The following is a 23,681-nucleotide window of genomic DNA, read 5'->3' as shown; positions in this document are numbered from 1 at the left end:
AAATTAAATGTGACATTGCAGAATAATTCAGCTAAAACATGTTTGCTCTGTACTCTAATTTTGTGTCAGCTTATTTCACAGCAGCTGTTTCCAGTCACATAGAATTTATCTATAGAATTATTTCTCTGGTTGGGTTGGGGGAAAACAAAGCAAATTAATATAACCTTCTAAATATGAGCAAATTTTAATGTGTCAGATTCGTTTCACTTTATCTTGTGCAGCTGTGCCTTAGTTTTGGTTTTAGTTAGCAGCAAAGAGTTGTCAAGCATCTCTAACCTCCTCTCAAAGGTATTAATTTCACACTGAATGCCACTTGTCTCTGGCTCTTCAAAAGCACATGCTAAATTTAAAGTGCCATTTATTTATATATATATATAACACAGGGGCCAGGAGAATAGCTGCTTGTAAATGAACTGTCTCACTCTTGGCTTTGTCATTTTAATTCAGTTTTTGTGGAATAAGGTTCGACTTTTGCCACAGTGATGCTGTGAAGGTTTCTGAAATCCCACACGAGGGAGTTTGTGTAGCTTTTCTCTTACCTGAGAAGCCTTATAAATTTTGGAAATGTGTTTTCTTAATGTAGCAAGGTATGAGTGAGCAGCATTATCAAGTGATTAATGGCAGCCCCGATGCCTGTTGTACCTGAACATAGACAAAAGAGACCTTCTATCACTATCACGAGACTGCAGAAGTAATTGTCCATTTCAACTTGCTTAACAGCCCTACTTCTGTCCTATTTTTTTCTTTTTTAGTATGGGATAAGTTTTGTGGTTTTTGCTTTTTCATACTGAGGATCTGAAGTTTGCTATAAGCTGTTGGGAAGTCTTTTGTGGCTCTTGTGTGGATACTTCTGATTTAAATATCTAGTGTGTAGTTACTTGCAATTTCAAAGAAACTTGACTCGGTGAGCCACTGACTCCCACTGGGGAATTTGTTGTGTTGTCTCACCTGAATCAAATTCAAGATATAGTATGTTAGTGTTAATAAATCTTCATGCTGTGAAAGAATCTCAAAAATGAGAAGCCTTTTCTACCTTGAAACTAGAAGCAACTGTAAAGGCATATATTGCATCTGGAGTTCATCTGTTTCTCTTCCATAGACCTCTTATCCTTCACTGGGATAAGGATTTCTGCCATTTCTGTACTGCCAAGTTTGCCCTGACAGAAGTCTGTGTGGATGCAGAGCGTTTCCCATTCCCATTTTTAACGTGAGCAAAAGAGAAAAGAATTACAAGGCGGCAGCAGAAGTGTTTCTGAACTCTCCCATGTTGCCACAACTGGAGCAGCTATGTTTGTGCTCAAAAGTCTGTGCATCTTGTTTGAGCAGTGGTTCTTCAGAACCTCATATGGGTTAACAGTATTCTTCGTCAAAGACGAGCACAGACTAAAGGCTTGGTGCTTAAAAGCAAGGGAGATGGATGTATGTCCTGACGATTCCAGTCTCCAGTTGGTACTGTTCAGTGAAGTATCTGATGGTGGAGATGGTGGTAAAAAAGAAACAAAATCAAAGCATGGAAGATGGAGGGATTGTGGATAGTATTGTACACACAGCTAGTGCTACAGGTGTTCTGCTTTGCAGTGCTCTGATAAGAGGATGAGTTAGCTAGGGGGATGTTCTCCTCACCAGCATCCTACCGTGTTGCTGCAAAGTGGCTAATGTGGCCACTGAACATAAGGAGGATATGGTTTCACCGAGGGGAGCTTTGCTGTAACCTGTGCAGCCCTGGCAAAACACGTCAGCCTATAAAAGACTGACTATTGCAGAGTTGGTATGCTAGGACCCAGTATTCTTTCTAAATTTTGTGATTGTTTATGGACCTAATCCTCATTTACGTGCATTAAAGGTTTGTTGCATAAAAGAGGATGAGCATCAGACATTGTGATCCTGATTGAGAATAATATGTGTAAAGTGAAATATATCAACTCTTTTCTGAATGTCATCTTAAGTACAGAGCCCTAGAAAAATCCTTAATTGATGTGAAACTCTTTTAAGTAACTGATACATACACTTTTGAAAGGAAATCATTGTGAATGTTTAAAGTTGACTGTGGATGCTGATGCAGGTTGTGTTAAATACTTAACCTGGACAGTGTCCTGTCCTTGCAGTAGCTGTTCCCTAGCTTTGAGATTATTGGTTCATCAGAGAGTTGAGATTACAGGAGGACTGTTGTGCACTGTAATAAAGAAAATGAATAAAATTATGCCATGTCATCGGTTGTTCTGTCCACTGAAATCTTTTTCAGTCCTTTGGGAGATGGATTAATCTCATCAAATTTATTCTACTTGAGAAGATTGAGAAATCACAAAACTATATATTGTTAACGTACGTGAAAATTAAGGGAAAGTTACTCCAAACTTGTAATACCTGAGAAAATACCCAGCATTATTTACTACTAAGTTAGGGAATTTAAGTGAAGTGTTACATAGATTTTAATATTCGTCTTTGGTTTGCTTTCTGTAGCTGGATTTTTTTTGTCTGTATCACTGATACACACAAATCCAAGAAGCTGGCCAGCAAATTGGTGAACTTTAAAGACATTGCTTTTTGTTCTGTGGTATCCTGTGATTTCTCCTATGTGTGTTGCTTAACTCTTTCTCCATGTCAAGATACTGCCTAGCTAGCAAGCTGGGTAATGGAGTTATTTTTCTGACCCATGCTAGACCTAGAAACAGAATTACTTTACTAGTAAATTCTATGTATAAATTGTGAGAGTAGGTTATGGCCCCAACTGAGCACTTAGCAATTTCTTCCTAGTGGATGATTTGGCTGTGTAAATGAATGTAATCAAGTCCAATTTCAGCAAAAGTGTGCCTCTGAGCCAGCATATTAAAATATGTTCCAATTTTTCCTGATGTCTGACTTCATGTGACTGTATAAGTTTCCAAAAATGAGGGGCCAAATTCTGATCTTCACATTAGAATCAGAATCATGAATTAGCCTGGAATATAGATTCTGTTCTATTTAACTGTAGCTTTGTGCAATATTCCAGATTTATATCCATTCACATATGCTTTATCAGAAAGAAAACACATCATCTGTCTTTTTTTAGTTTGCCTTTGATGTGCTTCATGCATTTCTTTGTGCTGCAACTGTAGAAATATCTTACTTGCATCATTTTCTTTCTCACCTGTCTTATTTTTTGTCTTCCTTTCTTCCCATGTTTTCAGTCAGTAGTGAACCTGATCAGTGAGCTACAGGAGCAGATGTGTAGACTGCAGCTGGAAATTAATAGTAGAATCCAAGAAAGAAAGTCTCAAGATAGGAAACCAGACTTGACACCTAACGGTCCTCAATCTAGTCCAAGATCAGTGGTAGAGACTCTCAGCCAGAAGAATTGTTCTCAGTGTGATGTACGAGAAGTACACCTTAGCAGATGCCTGTGTATTGCCTTTCCTCTTATCTTGCAGAAACTAAATTCCGCTAACCAGAGCTATGTTGTGAATTATTGGCATTAATCTTTGTGGCTTTCGTTAGTGAAGAGTGAGGTGGTCATAAAAACTACCAAAAAAAAAACCCCCTCACACCCCAGACACCCCACCCCCGATTATTGGGACAAATTTGGTCACCATTGATATCTGTCTACTAAAGCACAGATATCTGTAAGACCCAATCACCTCTTTCAGGTTTTTTATGATTTTCATTTTACTTGTAGGTCTGTAGTACTGGTGTGGTGTGGGGGGTTTTTTGATTTTTGGATTTGTTTGTTTTTTCTTAGTTGAGATTTGTCTGTTTGATATGCAGCATGCTAGCATGGTTTGGTAGTTTGATAATTTTCGTCATGATAATGTCACCCTAGCTGTGCATGATGGTGCACCCTAGCCAGTCCTCTGAACACAGATTATTAATTCCTGAATATCTTAAAAGCTTAAGACAGGTATAAAATACAGTTTCAGGTAAGACTATCTGAAATGTATCCTTTCTTTTTCTAATGATGATGTTAAAATGAATGGAAGGAACCACAATAAAAATAATCTGCTTGTACCTTTACAATAGCAAATCCAACACATTTTTGTTTATTTTCTGACATTAGCAGTTATCAGAAAAGCATTTTTGAATTTACATTACGGATCCTAGTTGTATTTGATCAAAACTTTGTCACATGTCAAAACAAAAGCTACTTTTCATAAATGGCTGTTGTGGTTTAACCCCAGCCAGTAACTAAGGTCCATGCAGCCACTCACTCACTTCCCCCCCACCCAGTGGGATGGGGGAGAGAATTAGGAAAAAAAAAAAGTAAAACTCGTGGGTTGAGATAGGAACAGTTTAATAGCACAGAAAAGAAGAAACTAAGAATGATAGTAGTAACAGTACTAAAATGACAATAATAATAATAAAAGGATTGGAGTATACAAAACAAGTGATGCACAATGCAATTGCTCACCCTCCCTGCCCAATTCCCCCCAGTTTATATACTGGGCATGACATCACATGGTGCAGAATACCCCTTTGGCCAGTTTGGGTCAGCAGTCCCGGCTGTGTCGCCTCCCAACTTCTTATGCCCCTCCAGCCTTCTTGCTGGCTGGGCATGAGAAGCTGAAAAATCCTTGACTTAATATAAACGCTACTTGGCAACAACTGAAAACATCAGCGTGTTATCAACATTCTTCTCATATTGAACCCAAAACATAGCACTATACCAGCTACTAGAAAGAAAATTAACTCTATCCCAGCCCAAACCAGGACAATGGCTTAAGTTTACTGAAGGTAGAATGATATGGTATGCCTGAAAAAGTCCATTTTAATATTTGCTTTTAAATCAGTTTGCTTTAGTTGCCACATCTCTTTGGTTAAAATCTGGATCTCCAGAACTGATTTTATAAGTAATCTGCTTCTATTGTGAGGGATTTTTTCAGTAGTTTTTCTCTTAGGTTTATTTTACAAAAATAACTCATTTGGGTATGATGCCTATTTTGAAAATAGTGCTGCTGTTTCTGAGCTTGCCTCTGTCCAGAACTGATTAGTGAACAATTAGACTACAGTACAAGCTGCATATTGGAGAAACAATCTGAGAGTCAAATCTGGGAGTCATTCAAAATAAACATTAATTTAATCCAAGATATTAGTGTGACTGTTTAATGTATATACTATACAGGATTCCAAAATTGGGTTATGCTTCCAAATTTTTCCCTTCCTCAGTTCATTTTAAGACATTTGGTCTCATCAGAGCTCCATCAAGGATTTAATAATACTGTCCTTCAGAATGAACAATAACATATGGTTCTATCAAGGAAAGAGAGAAGGGATATTTAAGAGACAACTTTGTCCGAAGAACGGACGGAGAATGTTAGGAACCCTGGTTGTCTGCAGCTCTAGGCTGCATCAACTCAGTTTGCAAAGTGGCAAACATCAATGCTGAAAGTAGCATATTTGTAGTCATATTTGATCATATGTGTATGGTATTAAATGGCTGAAACTTGCTAGATACTATTTAGTCTGAGTGTTATTTTTCTTGGTAAGTAGTTTAAACACCTCTTTGGGGAGAGGATTGTCATTTTCATTAAAGTTAGTAATCTTTTAGCACTGCATGTTTCTGCTTACTTTCTGGGGTGGCTGAAAAACAAAACAAAACAAAAAAACCAAACCAAAACAACAACCCACCCCACCCCAGAAAAACCCAATACTTAATGTTATATGAGACTGCAGGTGGGGATTTTTTTGGCTCATTTTCGCTGAGACACATGACTTCACCAGGCTCAGCTATCTTCCTTAATATGACTAAGAAATTTATTCATAATTTCAAGTGGAGAGTTTGAGAAAGTAGTCCTTATCTCTCAATTCAGAATAGTTTTTGTTGTCTTAGACTAGGTCACAGTTTTTAATGTGGTGGTTCAGTGTTCATGACTGTGTGGTTCATGCATGATCTTTAATTCAGGACTATGAAAAATTACTATCTACCAGGGAAATCTTACTTTTAGCTGCTGTTCTTCTTTTGCAGGGTTTGCTACAGGAACTTAGACACCTCAAAATTAAAGTAGAAGAACTGGAAAATGAAAGAAATCAATACGAGTGGAAATTAAAAGCAACTAAAGTAAGCAGAATACTTGGCATTTAGTAATGACAGACTTATTTCAGCTGGAAAGGCGTACGCTCCACTTCTCATCAATATTTACTTTTCTTACAATTGTCTTGTGTCAGGGCCTACTATAAAGTCAAGTTTTCTTCAACCATCTTTGGAATAAATATTTTGATTTAAATTTTTTTTGCCTTCTTTTTGTGCCTTTTGCTCCCTTTATCTTCTACCTTTTTGTAATTCCTGTTTAAAAAAACAAACAAACAAAAAAGGCATTTTGATTTACAAAAGACCTGTTCTGAGGAAGGGCTTCTTTGAAGGTTTTCTGTCTTTAATTGTGTAACGGTGACAAGCCTCTGGGGAATATGCTTTCCAGACTGAAGAGACATGCAAAACTGGTTGGGTGTTCACTTGCTATGGAATTTATTTTAATAGACATTAAGCCCAAAATACACCATTAGATCATCTGCTTTGACTCCGTGTATATCAAAGTGCATAGCTGCCTTACACTTCTGTTGACCTTAAATCCTGGAAAGCTGTTGGATCATAATGTGGAGAAACTCGACATTTTAAACACTTAATAATTTTCCCCAGTAAATAATTTTTCTAGTTGAACATTTGCATTGTTAAACAGTTGCACTTTATTTCTAGTTTGAATTTTTAGCACTTTTCCACTAGATTAAAAAGCACTTTATTATTTTTCCCTGTTGAGGTACACTTTTGTGCTGTAATCACATCTCCTTTGATTTGTGTAGTACTATGATCCCTATTCGTATAGGGAATGACTGGATGACTGGATCATTGAGTTGTAGTTGGATCTTGAAAAACATTTCACATTATTAAACTGAGTTTTCTTTTTAATACTTGATAGCTTGATCCCAAAATGTCAGACATCTATTATTTGTATTAGCATTTCTTTCTTCAGAGAATTCTTGGATGAATATTGAAATGTTGCTATCGTGTCTTTTTTCCTATTAAGATAATAGCTCTTGTATCCATGAAAATGTTTTCTCTGACATGGTGGATATGAACAGTCTTTGGGAAAATATTTCCTCAAGCAGTGTGTGGCCAGCTGCCAAGACAGATAAAGATTACGGGAAGTGTAGGAGTAGAATGAAAATAAGAAGAATCGTAAAACCCATTGAGTAAGAGAAGATGCAGGACTAGAAAGGATAAAGAGTATAGAGAAAGAGAGAGGAAGCAGAAGAATAACTGTAGAGATGACAGGAATGAGACATTAAAGGAAGAGGGCATTTAAAAGAGCTATGAGATCAAATAGACCAGGGGAGGCAAATCCAAATCTGGTATTAAGAGGTCTGCAGCTTTTGTCTTCCTGTTGCTCCAGCTTCTTAGATGAGAAATTGGAATATTTCCATGGCTGGATATAAAAAGCATATTAGTCACTGGGAAGTGTTAGAGCCCTTCAGAGATGCAACAAGACAGATTCTTCTATTCCGTATGGAATTGCAGGCAGAGTGGTGATCTTTTGCTGCCATCCAGCTGCTTGCTTCCTGATGAAAATAAGTTTGTGTATTAGAGTAAATTAGTCCATGTTTTTCCCTGTTTGGATAATGTTGTTTGGTGTTTTGCATTTTCTCCTGCTTTATTTTAGTATTTTGAGAAACTGGTCACATTAGTGATTTTGTTTGTTTTTTTCCTTTTTTTTTTTTTTTGGTAACTGCAAGGAGGTTTGGTATGCTTTTGCTGAGGGAAATGCAGAATGTTGATACATAGAGGCTTTAAGGCTGCTGAAGAAAATCTTAATGAAGCTACTGACTTAAAGTATGCTGTTGACAGTTTTTCTCATAAATAAGAAAAAGAGATGAGAGTCACTGTATTTCAAGCTGAACAATCACAGAATTCTTCTCCCTCTGTATTGTTGAGGTCTGTAATGTGTGATATTCTATCCCAATCTAGTGGCAGCACAAATTGCAGTAAGTGTAAATGAACCACTGGTATTTTGTTGCACATATGTCGTTGTTTTCCAAGCCATGCTTTGCTTCTAGCCTATTTGCTGTAGTATCCAATGTGAGGAAGGACAGTTTTGTTATCCTGCTGAGAAGAGGGCTCAGCATTAATAGATTCTCAGTTATATTAACAAGTAGTAACTAGGATAAAAAATGCTTTGTTATCTTTTAGTGGTCTTCATGCAGAACTCAGGAGTTGCCCTATAATAGTCATTATTATATGACCAGCATTGTAGCATTGAGAGCTTTCCAGAGTTTCTTTACCTACATGAATCCTTTGAAAATTTTACCTTTCTGTAAGTCTCTCTTCTCCGAGAGCTAATTGCATTGGAAAAAGTGAGCTTCTGTAAAAGGAATAGGATAGTAACACCATGAAATATGTACGGTTGTTATAGTGTTTATGAAATGTCCTGAATTGGGAACAGGACATCAATCATAGTAAGGTGTTATACTTAGAAGTCTTCTAGTTCATGGGAAAGAATCACAGAGTATCAGTGACGAGGTTACTCTGAATTTGTTGTACTCTCTTTCAGGCTGAGATAGCCCAGCTTCAAGAGCAATTAGCTCTCAAGGACGCAGAAATAGAACGCTTACAATGTCAGCTATCTAGGACCTCATCACATAGTGAAGTGGCAGAAAGAGGTAAGAGGAGGGGAAATAAAATTAAAAATCCAAAACCCTACTTTAATTTCACTTTGGTAGCAGCTTGGCTCAGTATTTCAAAGAAATACAAGGACATACAAGAATGGACTTATAGAATTCATTTTGAGAGGAAAAATAGAGCAAATTTATTTTGTCTTCTGGTAGAGGCCCACAGTCTAGAGGCAGCACAAATTGCAGTAAGTGTTCTAAAGGGACTGAAACTTTTTCTACTGGAATTTTATTTATAATTTGAAAGAGTCTTTGTAGTTCAGTGGGAATATATTTTTTGTGTACACCTTCAAAATTTCTTTGAAAAATCTTTACAGTTTCTATTTTTTAAGAAAAAAAAAATTGTCTCAGTAGTAGCTAAGCATAATGTTTAAATGTTCAAACATTCTAAAACATAGTCATTGATTCACGTCTTTCCTTTCTTCAGGACTATATCTCATGTAGGCTCCCTCTCCCATGAAAGGTTGGGCCAGATGGTTTTTCAAGGTGCCTTCCAGTCTGGGCTGTTCTATGATTCTGTGATACTGCAGGTTTCTGTTTTAAATCTGCACCATTGATACAGGTCAATGGCAAATAAACCAGTTTGTTTAGCCTTTGGTCTCAACCAGTCATGTCACAGTTCTCTGAAATATTGACTCCCTGGAGCTTCTGTCAATTGCTGGGCTGAGCAGTATGATATCAGTGACATTTTTCTTCTACAATACTGACACTTATCCATGCAGGAATATTTGTGTGTAGTTTACCACAGTGCATCAGCTTAGCTGCACTAACTTCTTTTGTGGGTGTTAACTAACGCTTCCGAAGAGTGCCCTTGTTGATATGTGACTCTTCAGGTGCTGTGCTACCTCTTTCTCAGGGCTTACCAAGAATCTCCTCACAGGGATTAATGCAGATATGTCTGTTCTAGAAGACTCTGTATTTTGACTGTTGTTTATTCCAAAGAAGTGACTTAACATATACTTGGTGCTGATTTCACTCAGCTGCAGAGCTTGTGCATGTAGAGAACTGCATGTCTAACAGCAGTGTTTTGTAGAGGAACTCTTCTACTAATAGAATTTCATATTTTCTATGAGATTCCCAAATGATTTATGATATTTCAAAGGAGAGAGAGTGGTATGACAATAAATGAATAGCTCAGCAACTTCTAGTAGCGTGTCTCTTCCTGTTCATGCTGAAGATGGGTGAAACTGTCCTTGATTCCAGTGGGAATAGAATCAAACCCTGTAGAGATTCTTTAGGCTACACTTAAGGAAACCACTTAAACTATATTTGAATGGAAACAGTATGCAGCAGTAATAATTCTTCTGCAAATAAATTGCTGATGTATCAGATTTTTAGGTGGTCTTCTCAAATAAAGTTGAAAAATAATGTCAATGTACTTGTATGCTAGAATGCATATTCTAATTAAATTGCAAAATTTATCTAATATGTGCTTTTTCTACATAATTTATTTGACTCTCACCATTTACCATCGTAGAGGAAGTTTATAGGAGAAGGCTAAAAGAAAAACGTAAGCCTTGCAATTCACTTTTGGCTTTATCTCACTGTTTCTTTCACACAAATTATAACTCAGATGCATTCTGCAGCAATAATTCAATGTTTGTTTAGATTTGGCTGTCTAATTGTAATATACAAGAGATTGCTTTCATTGCTTGCAGCAAGCAGACAGCTACTTGCCCTGTTGAGTAAGATTTCACTTCAGAAAAAAAAAAATCAGAGGTTCACAAATCAGATAGTTGGACTTCAAATGGACATTGTCAAGGTTAACAGAGCCAAAACTTAACCTTTACCTCTTTTTATTTGTACATATGTAAAATCCAATTAATATCTGGAAAGATGGCTTTAATCGGAAGCCTCCTTCTTTGGAGGGAAAGGATTTGGGCTTTTTTTTAATCAGTGCAGTAAATTAAAAAAAAAAAAAACAACAGTCTGAATAAAAATGTTTCCAATGATGTTGTTATAAGTATTGTAAGTAAAGTTTGCTTTAATGTGCTTAAAAATACCTCGACACCAGTTCTTTTTGAAGTCTAATATTTGTAAAGAGAAATTAGTAGGACTGTGATTTTTTTAATGGCTTTTTAAAAATCTTCCAATTGCTTGCCCACTGCCTGCTGGCTTCAGTTTTTGATTTGGCTGTGTCTGTGCATGTCTTGTTTTACTAAGTGTTCTCTTTTGCAAGAGAAATGTTTGCAAGGTTCATTTACATGTTTTAAAACTTAATCATTACAAGGTGTGTAATTTTCAGAATCACTACAAGAAAAACTAATTACAGTTTCTGTAAATAGTTTAGATATGACATTGTATGTTCAACATTTAGTTGTAAAACTTTTTTTTTTTTTTAAAGATGCAGTATTGATTTTCTTTCTTCTCTTACTTCATGCCTGCCACATCTGTTTTTCATAGTCTTTTGTGAAACAAGTGGGTCTGTTTTAATGTCAAAGCATGAATTCCTTGAGTGGCAGTTACAACAGATAAACTCAGGTTCTGTCTCTATAGCCTACACTTTAGGTATACAGGTTAGTACTGGAGGACTTGCTAGGAATAGTGTGTAGAGAAGAAATGAATCGTTTGGTTCAGCAAAGTTAGGATGACACGATTAACAACCTCATAAATTTTCAGAGAGTGTGTTTTAATTGATTTGACTATAACATTCCTGAATAACCTCTATCTTGTAACACTAAATTGTTTGTGAGGCGATTCTGTATTAGCTCTTGATGTAGATTTTAACTTAGTTGTTCATGCTGAAATGTTTTAAGAAAAAAAGAATTTTACAAATTTTCCTTCTATCAAACTAGTTTTTGTTATTTTTCATTTCCAAGTTTCATGAATGTCCTTGAACTACTTCTCATAAGCTGGTGAATATTTTTCTCAGATGGAATATAATTAATTTTCAATCATATTTAAAATTATTTCTTTAAATATATAACAGCAAACACACTCTCATTTTTTGCAAAATAAACTTCAATGTTTTTCTTTTTTTTTTGTTACTTGACTTTTAGAGTATAAAATAGTATTATGTAGCCTCTTATAATCAAAACCAGCATGTTTGTCTTGTGCGATGCTTTTAATAGTTCAGCTTTTGAAAAGCTCTAAGTTAAATGTAGTTTAAGAGTGCATTTGCCATGCCACTGACATGGTTTTGGTTACTCATAAGGACCTAAGGAGAGTATCACAAAACATATATTGTTTACACTAAATATAGCAAGTGTACTTTCCTTATAACATTTTAAAAACATTTTAGATCAAGAAGTTCAACGGTTGAAGATAGGAATGGAATCATTATTGGCTGCAAATGAAGAAAAGGTGAGAAAATAATCCTTGTTTACATAATAAGAATGAAATGATGGTTTTGAATGTCTGAAATGTTCTGAATAGCCTGCTTTGTGTAAGCATGGCAGTGCCCTGTTTTTTGGATTATCCCATGAGATTGTGACAGAAGGTCGATTTTTAAATAGAAAGTGTGGCTGACCTTGCTAACCTGGCTGCAGAACCTGGGAGGCTCATTAGATTCCAGAGGGGAGTAGAAAGCCAAGGCTGTAATGAGCAGAACCTCCTGGCTTCTGCCATTAAAAAGATCACTAAGATCTGGTCGTCTCTGGCAGCTCTTCATCTTCCAACCTAATCTGAAGTGCATTGATATCCCCAGTTTAGACTGTGTTATTAAAAGAAAGTCAAGTGGCCTTTGAATCAGACTCAAATTTTGGGAGAAAGGGACCAGATTTAGAGATGGGGGGGTACTAAAGGAGAGGAGGAGTGAAGTTAAACCCATTTAAATGGTAAATATGTTTTTTGTCTCTTATCACCTGTATGCTATTTGCCTGTCAATCAGACAATTCAAGTGCAGGGTTTAGGGCTCAGTCTTGGAGGATGTTGAATCTCCACCTTCAGATGCCATTGACTTGCTACAGAAATTGTTCCTTGTTTTGGGGTGGGGGGGATTAGTTCTTGAGGAAATTGTAATTCTTGTTTTATGGTAATAAACCAGGCTGTAGGATTTTTCCTTTTATGGTGACACACTCATATATGATCAAATAGAAAATAATATACATCCCTAAAAACTTCCTTTAGTAAGTGGGGAATCTGGACAGGGCAATGTTAATTCTGGAGAATAATAATGTGACTCATAACAACATTTAGTTCTTCAAAAACAAAAAGCCAAAATTTACATCTGGAAAATAAAAGACGTGGCATTCTCTCTTGCCAAAATTATTCCAAGTCTGTGTAAGATTTTTGCATTTGAAGGGAACACAAAGTATTGTTGCTTATGTCCTAATATCTAGATATACTCACAGGGAAAGGAGGGTTATTTCGCTGGAAACTGTAGTGTTTAAACTAGTGGACTGGTGGTTGACCCACAGCTTCTTAAATGTTTAATGTAGAACTGTTACCTTCAATAATATTGCAAAATAAAGTATTCTTATTGAGGGAAAATAGCTCTAAGTAGCTTTTGGGATAATTCTAAATATTCCTTGTGTCATTTAGGACAGAAAGTGTTCAACTAAGTTGCTAGTAAGTGGTATATATATTTCCTTTTTAAAAAAATGGGTATGTTAGTCTCAGTTCTTTGCTGTGAATAACCTATTGCTTCTATCCATAGTTGGGATAACTGGGTATCTGTTTTAGGCCTCTTTTGTCTTGTGTATACTTGCAGAGGCGTGAAGGGATGATCAGCATCATCTACCATTCTGTAATGTGGTAAAGATCTGGTTTCTGTGCAGTTACTCCTGCAAATCAGTTGATATCTGCTGTGACTGTAATGTAGCATACGTATACTGAAGCAGATTTTAACTGAAATATCTCTGACACTGACCTAGCCGTGGCAGTGCAGCAGCTCAGTATCAGCTAATCACTTAAATACTTGCCAACTTCCCTGGAAGGTTTTGGGTTTTTTTCCCCAGTGCCCACTCCTCTGCTTCTGTGGCTTTCCTGACACCTGCTTGTGAAAACTAGTTCCTTGGGTTTGTATTCAGTGCTCTGTAGTCACAGCACTGGGCAAAATTATTGCACAGGAATGGTTTAGAACTGAGGTCAAAGAAACAGGACAAACTGCAAGAGTACAAATTGCAAGACTGCATTACTTAGTGACCGATAGCAAGAATTTATTATCATCAGGGACACAATATCATATAGAGAAATGAGAGAAATGACAGATCCAATCAAATAATGATTACTGCCCATCGCTACGTTGCATCTGTGCAAAAGGCAAGTGCCCTCCCTGAATACGTGAATCAAGATGCTTTCCATAGGTTATAGGAAAGCACTGGGTATTGGACAAAAAGTGGAGTTGGGTAATGCATCAGACATTCATGAGACCTCACTTCTTTGGTTCTGTACAGGTTTCACTGGCCAAGTTCAAAAAGGTGTGCTCAAAACCGGAGTAAGTGTAGATGTCAGAATGCAGAACATATCCTACAGGAGAGGATTAAAGAACATGACTAGATTGTTAAACTATACAAAACATAAACATGATTTACTTTATGATTACAGGTACAATGCTAGCAAAAAACCAAACACTGCCCACTTCAGGCAATTGAGGTTCAACTCCAGAATGTTCCCTTGACTCTTAGAAGTGAAAGCAGATTCCCAAGTTATGCTTCTGTGAATAACTCATGTACTAGTAATGTCAAATTCCTCTGGTTTCCTTATATCCATAGTTTCACACTGTCCAGCAAATATTATTTACGATGGCAAATAAAAGCCAAGAAACATTCCTTACAAGGCATATGAGAGACTTGATCCTGCTTTCTGGAAAAGCAGGCCAAAATCACAGAAACGAGCACGTAATACAGTGTTTCTGCAGGTTAAAAATGTAGGATTTTAAATATGGTTTTATTTAATGCTTTTCACAGGACCGTCGAATAGAGGAGTTAACACTATTGCTAAGCCAGTACAGGAGGGTGAAAGAGATAATGATTGCAGCTCACGGTAAAATGTCTTGTGAAAAATTTCCTGATATCAGGTCTGTTAAAAACTGCATGCACGACAACTGCTATTTGTTGTCCTTTTAAATATATGTGTACAGTAATATATATTTTATTATGCATGTATTTGTATCATGTTGGAGTGCTACGAGAGTAAGTATACACTCTTTCAGGTACAGAGGGAACCACAGTATGTCTTCACCAGGCTTGTGTGTTATGGCCTGTAGTTTGTGGAGATTTCTTTTTTGTTTCCTATGCTGTAGGCAGTACAAAAAAATAGGGTCAAATCTGTCTGGAGATTTAATTACAACATTACTATTCAGCAGGACTTCTGTGACTGAATCTTGCGCTCTACTCCATAAGTCATAACCTAAAATTTGTTCTACATCAGTCAATAGTAAATCCCTCCTTGGAGCCTAATTTTGGTGCTGTATGGTTTTTTAGATGGTGTCATTAAGGATTCTGATTGATAAGGAAGGATGACTGATGAGATTACTGCTCTGGTTGTACATCCATGTGAACTGCTGCTCATCAGTTGGGTCTAAACTAAAGCACTGCAGTTTACCTCCTTTTGTGCCAAGGCAATCTGAAGTCAGCAACTGCTCTCCTGAAAACACTTTGCTGTATACTGCAGTGGGGCAGGAGCTTTGCCTGCAGAACTCCTACGTCCATGTAGCGATGGCTGGGTAGACAGCTGTGGCCCTGGTTTTATTAGCTGCTCCATGCAGTCCTGTCCCTCCTCGCTGACGGGACTCCTGTAAGTCTCTGCCACAGTGCAGGCCTACGACGTGTCCTTCGTGGCCAAAGCTTCATACTTCCTTTTTTGCTGCTGCTGGTTGCCATCCCCTCAGTTGTATGTAGGTTTTAGAGCCCAGACCAAAAGGAATTATAGCAAAAAGGGTGAAAAGGAGGGAGCAAACAGCAGGACGCTCATGCAGACATAGAACTTGCCGACACGGGCAATTAGGAGAGTTCATTCAAATTAGCTAAAGGCAGGAGTTTACAGTATTCTTATTAAACTGTATTATATCCCTCTCAAGAATCTATTATTCAAAATTAAAATGACATTCAGTTTGATTTAAATTAATTCATCTGTAGGAGATGAATAAAGTATGCAGATAGGTATTAAGTTTGTATGGTGTTTCCTGTGACCACTATGTTATGAGTAACCATTTTTTATAGTGTAAAATGCTATCAGGAGACCTTAGTGGATTATGAACATTAATTAATTAATTATGTCATCCTATATTCAGATTTCCTACGCCACAGTTCAATTCAGGAATGGCGGTAATGATCAGCTTCTGGCCAGCTAGTGTTAATGACACAATGTTCTCCTTTTATGTCACATTTTTTATATGGTATGCATAAAAGGGAAGCTGATCTCAGGTGCAACTTGATACTATTAGGAGGACTTTTTTCTTTTTTGCTAAAAAGAGTTGCAATGGACATAGTAAGTTCTGTTGCCCTTCCCTTTACACTAGGAAAAATCCTGAGAGCCGACTAGGCAAGTTCTGGTTTGGAGGGAACAACTGAAAACCCATGGTTGCTTTGGTGCACACAATATTATATATTTAACTTCAAAATCTGGGGGAAAATCTTTGTCCCATTTCTCAGTTATGCTGCAGGAAGTGGAGTGGGTTTTAGGACAATCTGATTTTAAGTTGCCACCTTAGTTTTCAGGACTAAATTTAGTCTGGGAAACATGACCTTCTGAAAGGACAGTTTTGTTCAACGTACATCATCACATTAACAAACACAATACTTTCAGGTCTTGTATGGCAGAATGGAAACTTGTATTTAACAAGCAACAATAGGGAACAAGTGTCAGGTAAATCTCTCTCTCTGAATATTCATTGTTAAAAAAAAAAAAAAAAAAGTCTCTCACTTGATAGTGTTCTGAAAGGAGATCCAAAGGTGTGATTGTAGCTTTTGGAGACATATTGATCTTAACTCCCAAGAAAGCTACACCACTGTTACCCTGAGAGTAGGTGCTCTCAACAGTAACCCCTGCTGTTCCGCTCCCCTTGGCCCCATCCTGGCTGTACAGATTTGAGTGCACCATCCCCCTGTGGGACGTGGTTTTTGGAGGACACTTGTGTGCATGAGCAAGGAGCAAGCCATGACGCTCTGGATTATTGAGCTGGTACTGCAGGGAGTATGATGGTGTTAATGTATGCCAATATAGATGTTCAGTACAGTGTAAATAAAAAAACATTGATGCTCAGCATAACAAAACAAAAACAAACCCCAATACCTGTGTAGGAACTAGAGTGTATACTGAGATTGCCCACACTGAGGTACATACTGTGATGGCTACAGTATTATCACAACCCAAATGAGCTTGTTACCTTACGTGTGTTTGTGGGAGTTTCACATTTTGATTCCCAACAAATATCTCCCTTGATTATTTATTTTTTTTTATTTCTAGAGGTGTGTTTTAAAGGTTCCCTTTGAAGTGTAACCTCTGCTTAAAAACTTGGTAGAATCAATGGGTTGAAATCTTCTGTCTGATACCCGTTTCAAATAATTACTTGACAGAAACACAATATATTATAAGCATTTCTTATTTCTGCTTAAGGCAAGCTACAAACCATGTTGACAAAAGATGACTGACTCTTCACCATAGGTAGCATGTTTATTTAAAAAAAACATTAAAATAGGGTAGCTGCTTGAAACAGCCACTGACAGTTGAGCAAAATGTAAAGGCGCTATATCCTGAACTCAGCTATAGTTAGCTCTTTAGTGCTAACTGAAGGGCTGTGTACCAGCAACCATAGCGTAAGTTTTACTTCATATCCTGAAGGGCCAATGGTGAGTATCAGGCCTGCTGGCAGTCTTTGTAGCTGAACAGCATGATAACCAAGCTCATGTCTAATGAGTTTTCAAGTGATCTCTCTTCTGATAGTGCCAAGGCTTAACCATAAGATTTGATGTTTTTTCATAACTGCCTAGAGCTGCTGCACCTCTATCACATAAATTGGGAATTATTCATGTGCTTAAAGGTCAGTCTAAATTTCTCCATCGTGGCATAGCAGCCCTTCCACATCCTGTTTGCAACCCTATGCGTAGGAGATCTCCAGAAAAAATTTCTTACTCAAAATACTCCAGAGACTTGCTGAGCACTAAATATTCAGACCCTGATTTTGTACTGCAGCTTTGACAATTTAGGAATAAAAATCCTACTAAATAATGAATTTGGAGTATTTCAGTATTTGTTTAGATCTGGGATATCCAGAAAAACCTGGAGCATGTTTACCATGTTCATCCTTGAACTGAGCATGGGGTGCTACATTATGATACAGATAATGTCAAACATGCATACTACCTATAAAGCGATACACTGTAAGTAAGAAAACATACCAACTTGAACTTGCCTCGGAACATCAAACTGAATGAGAGTGGTTCATAAGCTGCCTCATAAGCAGCTCAGCTACTCACAGCAGAGCACAGCATATAAGTGGAAGTGATAAATTTGTTGCTCTAATGTTAAGCAGCTTGCTTGTAAGTAAGAGCCCAAAGGAGGGGTGGGGAGCAGGGAGGCTGGTAAACTACATGCATCAGATGAGGGCTGAAGGGGAATTTAGAGACTGAAGTATTTAGACTGTCTGATATGGTCCTAAAGGGGGGGAGTGGGGGGGGTGTTGGCCTGTTTCTCTCCCTTTCTACTTCTAATTTTTAATGCTCACAGGCTCTTCTGTCTCTGGTGGCAGTGAAGAGGAACTTGAGACAACTTTAAGGAAGTGGAATCTTTTGAATAATCCTCAAGGAGAATTATTTAAAACAGAGGTACTTAGTAAACATGTTTTAGAAGCAAGTTCTGCTGTATATATGATTTGTTTGCATTGGTTTCTCTGTAATAGCTAAAGTAATGTAGATGAGGGTTTGGCCCTGCCTGAATTTTTATACTTCTTGGTACGGGCACGATAGATTCAGAATCGGGCACTAGAGTTACAGGCTTGAAACTCTTATATTTTACATAGGTCTCTTCAGGAGAATTGTCACCAGCTGTGCTCTCTCCAGTGCCACACAAAGCTATGGAAATCAGGTAAGATCTTTGTTTCTTGGTTTTTGTGTGAATTGTCCTAAGTCTGTACTACTTAATCCGTTTAACTGTCGGCACCTTGTCTTGCCTGTTCTTGGCTTTGCAAGAACTTTTGGGTAGTTGTGAAAGGAGTGTTTGCCATGGCAGTTTGCAATACTTAGTTGTATAAGGTTTGAATTATAGGAATAAAATTAGCACTTTTATATATCAGAAGATATATGTATTTTAGTACTTAAAACAGTATATTTTATTCTGATTTAAAGTGGAAGCATTCCAGTATCTTCAACTAATTTAACCTCTCCACAAGAAGAATCTTTGGAAATCATAAACAGGTAAGAAAGAGTAACTTTAATTGAAATGTATGACATACAGCCAGAAATTTTTTTTTATAATTCTGCCTTTTTCCATTTTTAAGGTCCCTTAATGTTGTACACTGTTCACAGAGTGTTGTTACTTTCTACTTTTGCTTGTTAAGAGCGTCTAAAAAGTCATCTATAGATAAAAGGTTTAAAACTGCACATTGCACCTTGTTGCCTTTCACTGTTGATCAAAGGATGTCAAGTTGCTGTTTCTGACTTCATCTATTGCAGTTCCCAATACTATGAGTTTTAGGCTAAAAATATAACAAAATAAATGAATCTTCTAATTTTGAATTATCTGTTATATGCAGACATTACGTGATATATACAGCTGTCATATGATACAGTTGTGGCATATGCACACATACTACATTGTATTAACTGTTGCTTTTTTGCTTGTCATTGTTTTAAGGGTTCCACAGAAAAAAAAGTCAAGTAGTTTAGAAGACTTGCAGAGTGAATCCCTGGAAAAGGTTGGTTTATTTGTAATCACAATTTCTGGTGTTTAGTATCATGACTAAAAGATAAAGGTCAAGTATAAATATTCTTTTAGTTTCACATATAGTAACCCTAACCACCACTAACATTGTATGTGAGGAAAAAAGCCTTAATGATAAAACAGTTCAGGTTCTTTTTTTACCCCGTTGCCAAGCTTACAATAAAGAAACTAGTTGACACACCCATATGTATGCATCCTCAAATTCAGCTTTTTGCCTGAAAGAGAAGAAAAATATTTAAGAGAAATACAACAAATAATGAGGAGTCATTTTGTTGAACTGCAGTATTATTTTGTTTATAGGTAAGTGTTTTTAAAATAATTTTGACTTCAAAATCACTAAAAATGTTAAGGCAGTAAATCCTGAAAGTAATTAAATATTGGGACTGGGTATTTCCACATAGGATTCCTTTTTGAGTGTTTTCACATAAATGAGTGTCGCTCCCTAACTTAGACTTCCAATATAAATGGCATTCCTGAAGATGGCAGCGATGCTGCCTTAGTTAAAACAGCAGGAGTACTGTTATTAATTCAAAGGCTTAACTTCATTCCAGAATAAAGACTTTCCAATTTACAAAGTCTCATTACGTTATGGTCCAGAGGCTCGTTTTGTCGTTATGTACACTGAAATTTTTCTGCACTTGTAATTATGCTTTGTGAGATTGTTATTGACACTTCCTATACTCAAATTAGGCTTAATACTAGATTACCCACACCCAGTAATGCCATTTAAAATGGATACTAGTAATAGGATTGTTCCAGTTCTTCAAATGTTCATAAATTTTTCTTAAATCTCTGAAGATGACAGTGACCAAATAGAATATTTGAAATTTGTGTTGCACTCATTCGACTGTAGTCATATGTGACAAATCATTTCAGAACTAACATTTCATTCCATATGGAATTTATGAAGGTCTGTTTTCTTTTCATAACTTTTAAATTATTTTCCTGTCTTAAATTAAAAAACTTAATCTGTCGATGTGATATGATGTGATAAGGCTGTACCTACACATTTAGGCTGTAAATCTGCTCTGTCTGTTAAATTAGAGTCCATAGAGGAACAAGAAACCACCAAGGATATGAGAGAATTGTAGCAAGCCAGCCCCATGTTCAGCAAGGCATTTAAATTGTATGCCCTAATTTAGGCATGAGGCTTCTTAGTGTAATAACTGAGACCCCCCCTACGCGTATGAGTGAGTGGCTAAATGTGAAATAGTTACAACCAAAACTAAGGCCAAGAAAACTTGTTTTGCTGACTCAGCATGACAAGACTGCTTCTTGCATTAAGTCCAAAAGAACCTGTGCTAGCAGCATTGTTTACCACAGCTATTCTACTTTGCACAAAACTCAAATTCCAATTACGTCCAGCAATAATAATAATAAAACAAAACACATTGGTGTGTCTGACCTAGCTGTGCTGGTATTTTTATCACTTCATTTCTATCACAGCTCTTTATGGTTTCAGCTGGATACATACAGTATTGTGAATGTTCTTTTTTGTGTCAGTCATTTTCATATTGTTTTAACTGTTAAACAGCTGTTATGTTCCCAGCTTAAAGTTAAGTCTAAAGAGACCACCCAGAACCCTGAAAATAGAAAAATTCCTTTGATCACAACAGAACCTGAACAGGGCCCAAATTTTGTAGAGTGATTTGAACAAACACATTTAGTATTCAGTATTTTATTGAAATGAAATGAAGAGATAACAGACCTTGTAATATATTGTCAATGCATTAAGTAGTATCACAATAGTAATAAGACTACAATTGATGTTCTGTGTATGTATGTTAATACTAACATTTGTCTGTTGCTTTTTTCCATAAAACTTTGAAATTACCCTCCCTGCAACTCCGTAGTATGTAGACGGAAAACCAGTACAGCCTGTTGTAGAACAAGAGGTATATTAACTGTAAACTCTCTTAACATTTATCTGTTGTGATGTGCTATGATGGTATGGCTGTGTTTTCATTTTGTATTAATTTTCTTTTTATAATATTTGTGTAGTTCCAGTACTGACAAACTCTGAGAACAGGGGTAGGGATTTGAGAGGGAATTTTTTTTTTTTTTTTATCTAAAAGCTTTTATATGAGGTTAGAAGCTGAAGTCAGTCAATTTCAAAAAATACAGTGCTAATGTAATAAGCAATTTCTCTACTCATATAATTTTTGGTACAAGTCAGGATGTACTCCTGCAGTTGCCAAAACAGGAGCAGGGGTTGAGGAATTGAGAAATCTGGACTGCAGTTATAGTATCACAAAGATCCCTCTAGGCCTTGAAATAAGAATAAATAAACCAGTGGTTATCTCATTGTATATTCATGTATCATCATGTCACAGGCAATGTTTTAAAAATAATTTTGTTAGAATGGGGTTACTAAATAGAAGCATACTGTATGTTTCTGTATACTAAATATGTTTTGCATATTTTCAGTACAGTTTTCCTACATAACCTCCTTTCTGATACCAAAACATTTACCAATATGAGCTTATTCCAAAACACACACTGAATGTACACCACTCCCACTAATGTCAATTGGAGTTGCAGGTTCATTGCTTCTCTGGAAAAGCCTCTATATTCCTATAGTTTTGGCAGTGGTAGGATATACATTTTTGCCCAGAGTGATGGTTCCTTCATCTTTTCATTTGGATTCAGTATTGAAGAAATCTCAACATGCCACTTCCAAAACTGTAGACAAGTACCTCTGTGAAACACATACCTAGGCTGGAAAAATACCTTGTTAGGCTCAACACTATCAGATTTATATGCAAGTTCTGATCTACCCTTGTACAAGGGGCAAGAATCCCAAGTAGTTGATCACTGAAAAATTGAATACAAGGAAAATTAAGAGATACTCTTTTTAACAAAGCCTACCTACCAGTTCCCTTTCAATACAATATACTGGGACTCTGAGGACCACCTCTTGTGAGCTCTGTTGCTGGAGCAAGGTCCTTCCAGCATAAGTAGTCTCACTGACGCTAGTGACGCTGTGTATGTGTACCATAGCTGCAGGCAAGCATTACGTTAGACTCTTATTTTAGCCTAACATGGACAAAAATTGTAGAGTCAGCAGCCATTCTGACTAGCCCTAAAATACAGCTCAGTCGATGCCTTTTTTCCCCAGCATATATCAAAAGTATACCTTGTGCTTAGGTTCTATAATATAATTGGCAAGTATATATTTAGCTATAATTACTTTTTTTTAAAAAAACTTGCATTTGTAATGTTATCTATACAAAGAGATCTTAATTCTTACAAAAGTTAAATTTCTGTACTCTGACTTCATTGTTGATTCTTATTACTGTTATTAATGGTGGTGGGCAAATATGTTTGACAAAATTTGAGTTATACAAATACTTTTGGCTTAAATTCCAGCAAGATATAGTTGTGAGGCAGAAACATAGACAGACTAGTGAAAAATAGGGCAAAAATTTGACAGAGCAAAGAATGGGCTGGGAAGTAACTAAATGCATTTCTGGCACTAACGAAGTTGACCTTGGAAGGACCAAATTTAATAGTGCCAGGGCCCTAGAGGAAAGGGAGACAACATAAAAAATTCTTATGACAAAACCAGGTAATACTGAACGTATAATATATTTTAATGTAATATACAGTCTGGCTGAAGTGGGAGGGGCAGATGGGGGAAGAGAAGGCTGTGTCTTAGCTAGAAAACTTTGTCAGCCGACTATTGGATTTAAATTGAATTACCTGTAAGCAGGAACGTGGAGGGGGTGGTGTCATTTTGAACCATGAACTTCAAATACTTTTTCTCAGCTTTTAAAATATTGTGTACTGGAGTGCAAATGCTAGGAGTGATTTGATTTTGTGTTTATTTTATTTTTCTCTCTTTAAAAAAACCCAGAGTAAGCCACTTGCTAAAGGCAGCAAGTATCAAACTTTGCCAGGAAAGCTGCCTCGACCCTTACAGAATGGAGAGCAGGGAACATACAATTCACCAGATGGCTGTGGCATGAATGACAATGAGGACAACAGCATCCGGGGCCTGAGTATGTATCCACATCTCTCTGAGAGGGTTATGTAGGGAGGGAGAAAAAGCAAACCGTTTGAGGGAATGGGACATAACATGGTATATAGTCTGCTACGCCAGAACAATGGACTACGATGTTCACATGATTCAGTTAGGTAAAGTTCTGCCTCTTTTTTTAACAATGTACCAAAAATATTCCACATTAGCTCACTGAAGAGTAAAGGATAGTTTTAAGCTAGAGCGTTCTTTT

At 36.8% G+C, this 23,681-nt stretch overlaps 2 protein-coding genes across 13 annotated transcripts in view; one reads left to right on the top strand and one right to left on the bottom strand.

Moving 5' to 3' along the window:
• Positions 1-23,681, top strand: part of PPFIBP2 (PPFIA binding protein 2) — a 116,326-nt gene that overhangs the window by 79,336 nt on the left and 13,309 nt on the right. For 7 of the 10 annotated variants that reach the window (XM_052810535.1, XM_052810538.1, XM_052810534.1 and 4 more), the window contains 11 exons: positions 5,936-6,028; positions 8,511-8,619; positions 10,106-10,138; positions 11,870-11,931; positions 14,478-14,553; positions 18,238-18,335; positions 18,530-18,594; positions 18,855-18,923; positions 19,363-19,423; positions 21,303-21,344; positions 23,306-23,450. In XM_052810535.1, coding sequence (XP_052666495.1) covers positions 5,936-6,028; positions 8,511-8,619; positions 10,106-10,138; positions 11,870-11,931; positions 14,478-14,553; positions 18,238-18,335; positions 18,530-18,594; positions 18,855-18,923; positions 19,363-19,423; positions 21,303-21,344; positions 23,306-23,450 — 853 coding nt within the window. The remainder of the gene's footprint in view (positions 1-5,935; positions 6,029-8,510; positions 8,620-10,105; positions 10,139-11,869; positions 11,932-14,477; positions 14,554-18,237; positions 18,336-18,529; positions 18,595-18,854; positions 18,924-19,362; positions 19,424-21,302; positions 21,345-23,305; positions 23,451-23,681) is intronic. The other 3 variants (XM_052810537.1, XM_052810542.1, XM_052810539.1) reach the window with 2 other exon arrangements.
• Positions 13,716-23,681, bottom strand: part of LOC128152364 (NADH-cytochrome b5 reductase 2) — a 33,805-nt gene continuing 23,839 nt past the window's right edge. The window contains exons 10-11 of one of the 3 annotated variants that reach the window (XR_008238630.1): positions 19,536-19,664; positions 13,716-14,037 (exon numbers count right to left, since the gene is read on the bottom strand). The gene's annotated coding sequence lies outside the window, so the exon portion shown is untranslated. Of the gene's footprint in view, positions 14,038-18,920; positions 19,665-20,946; positions 21,033-23,681 lie in introns of those variants that run through there. The other 2 variants (XR_008238629.1, XR_008238633.1) reach the window with 2 other exon arrangements.

This window comes from Harpia harpyja, chromosome 16 (genome assembly GCF_026419915.1).
Source record: "Harpia harpyja isolate bHarHar1 chromosome 16, bHarHar1 primary haplotype, whole genome shotgun sequence".
NCBI lineage: Eukaryota > Metazoa > Chordata > Aves > Accipitriformes > Accipitridae > Harpia > Harpia harpyja.
The sequence above is the reverse complement of the archived record's forward strand: the minus strand, read 5'-3'. Positions and strand labels throughout refer to the sequence as shown.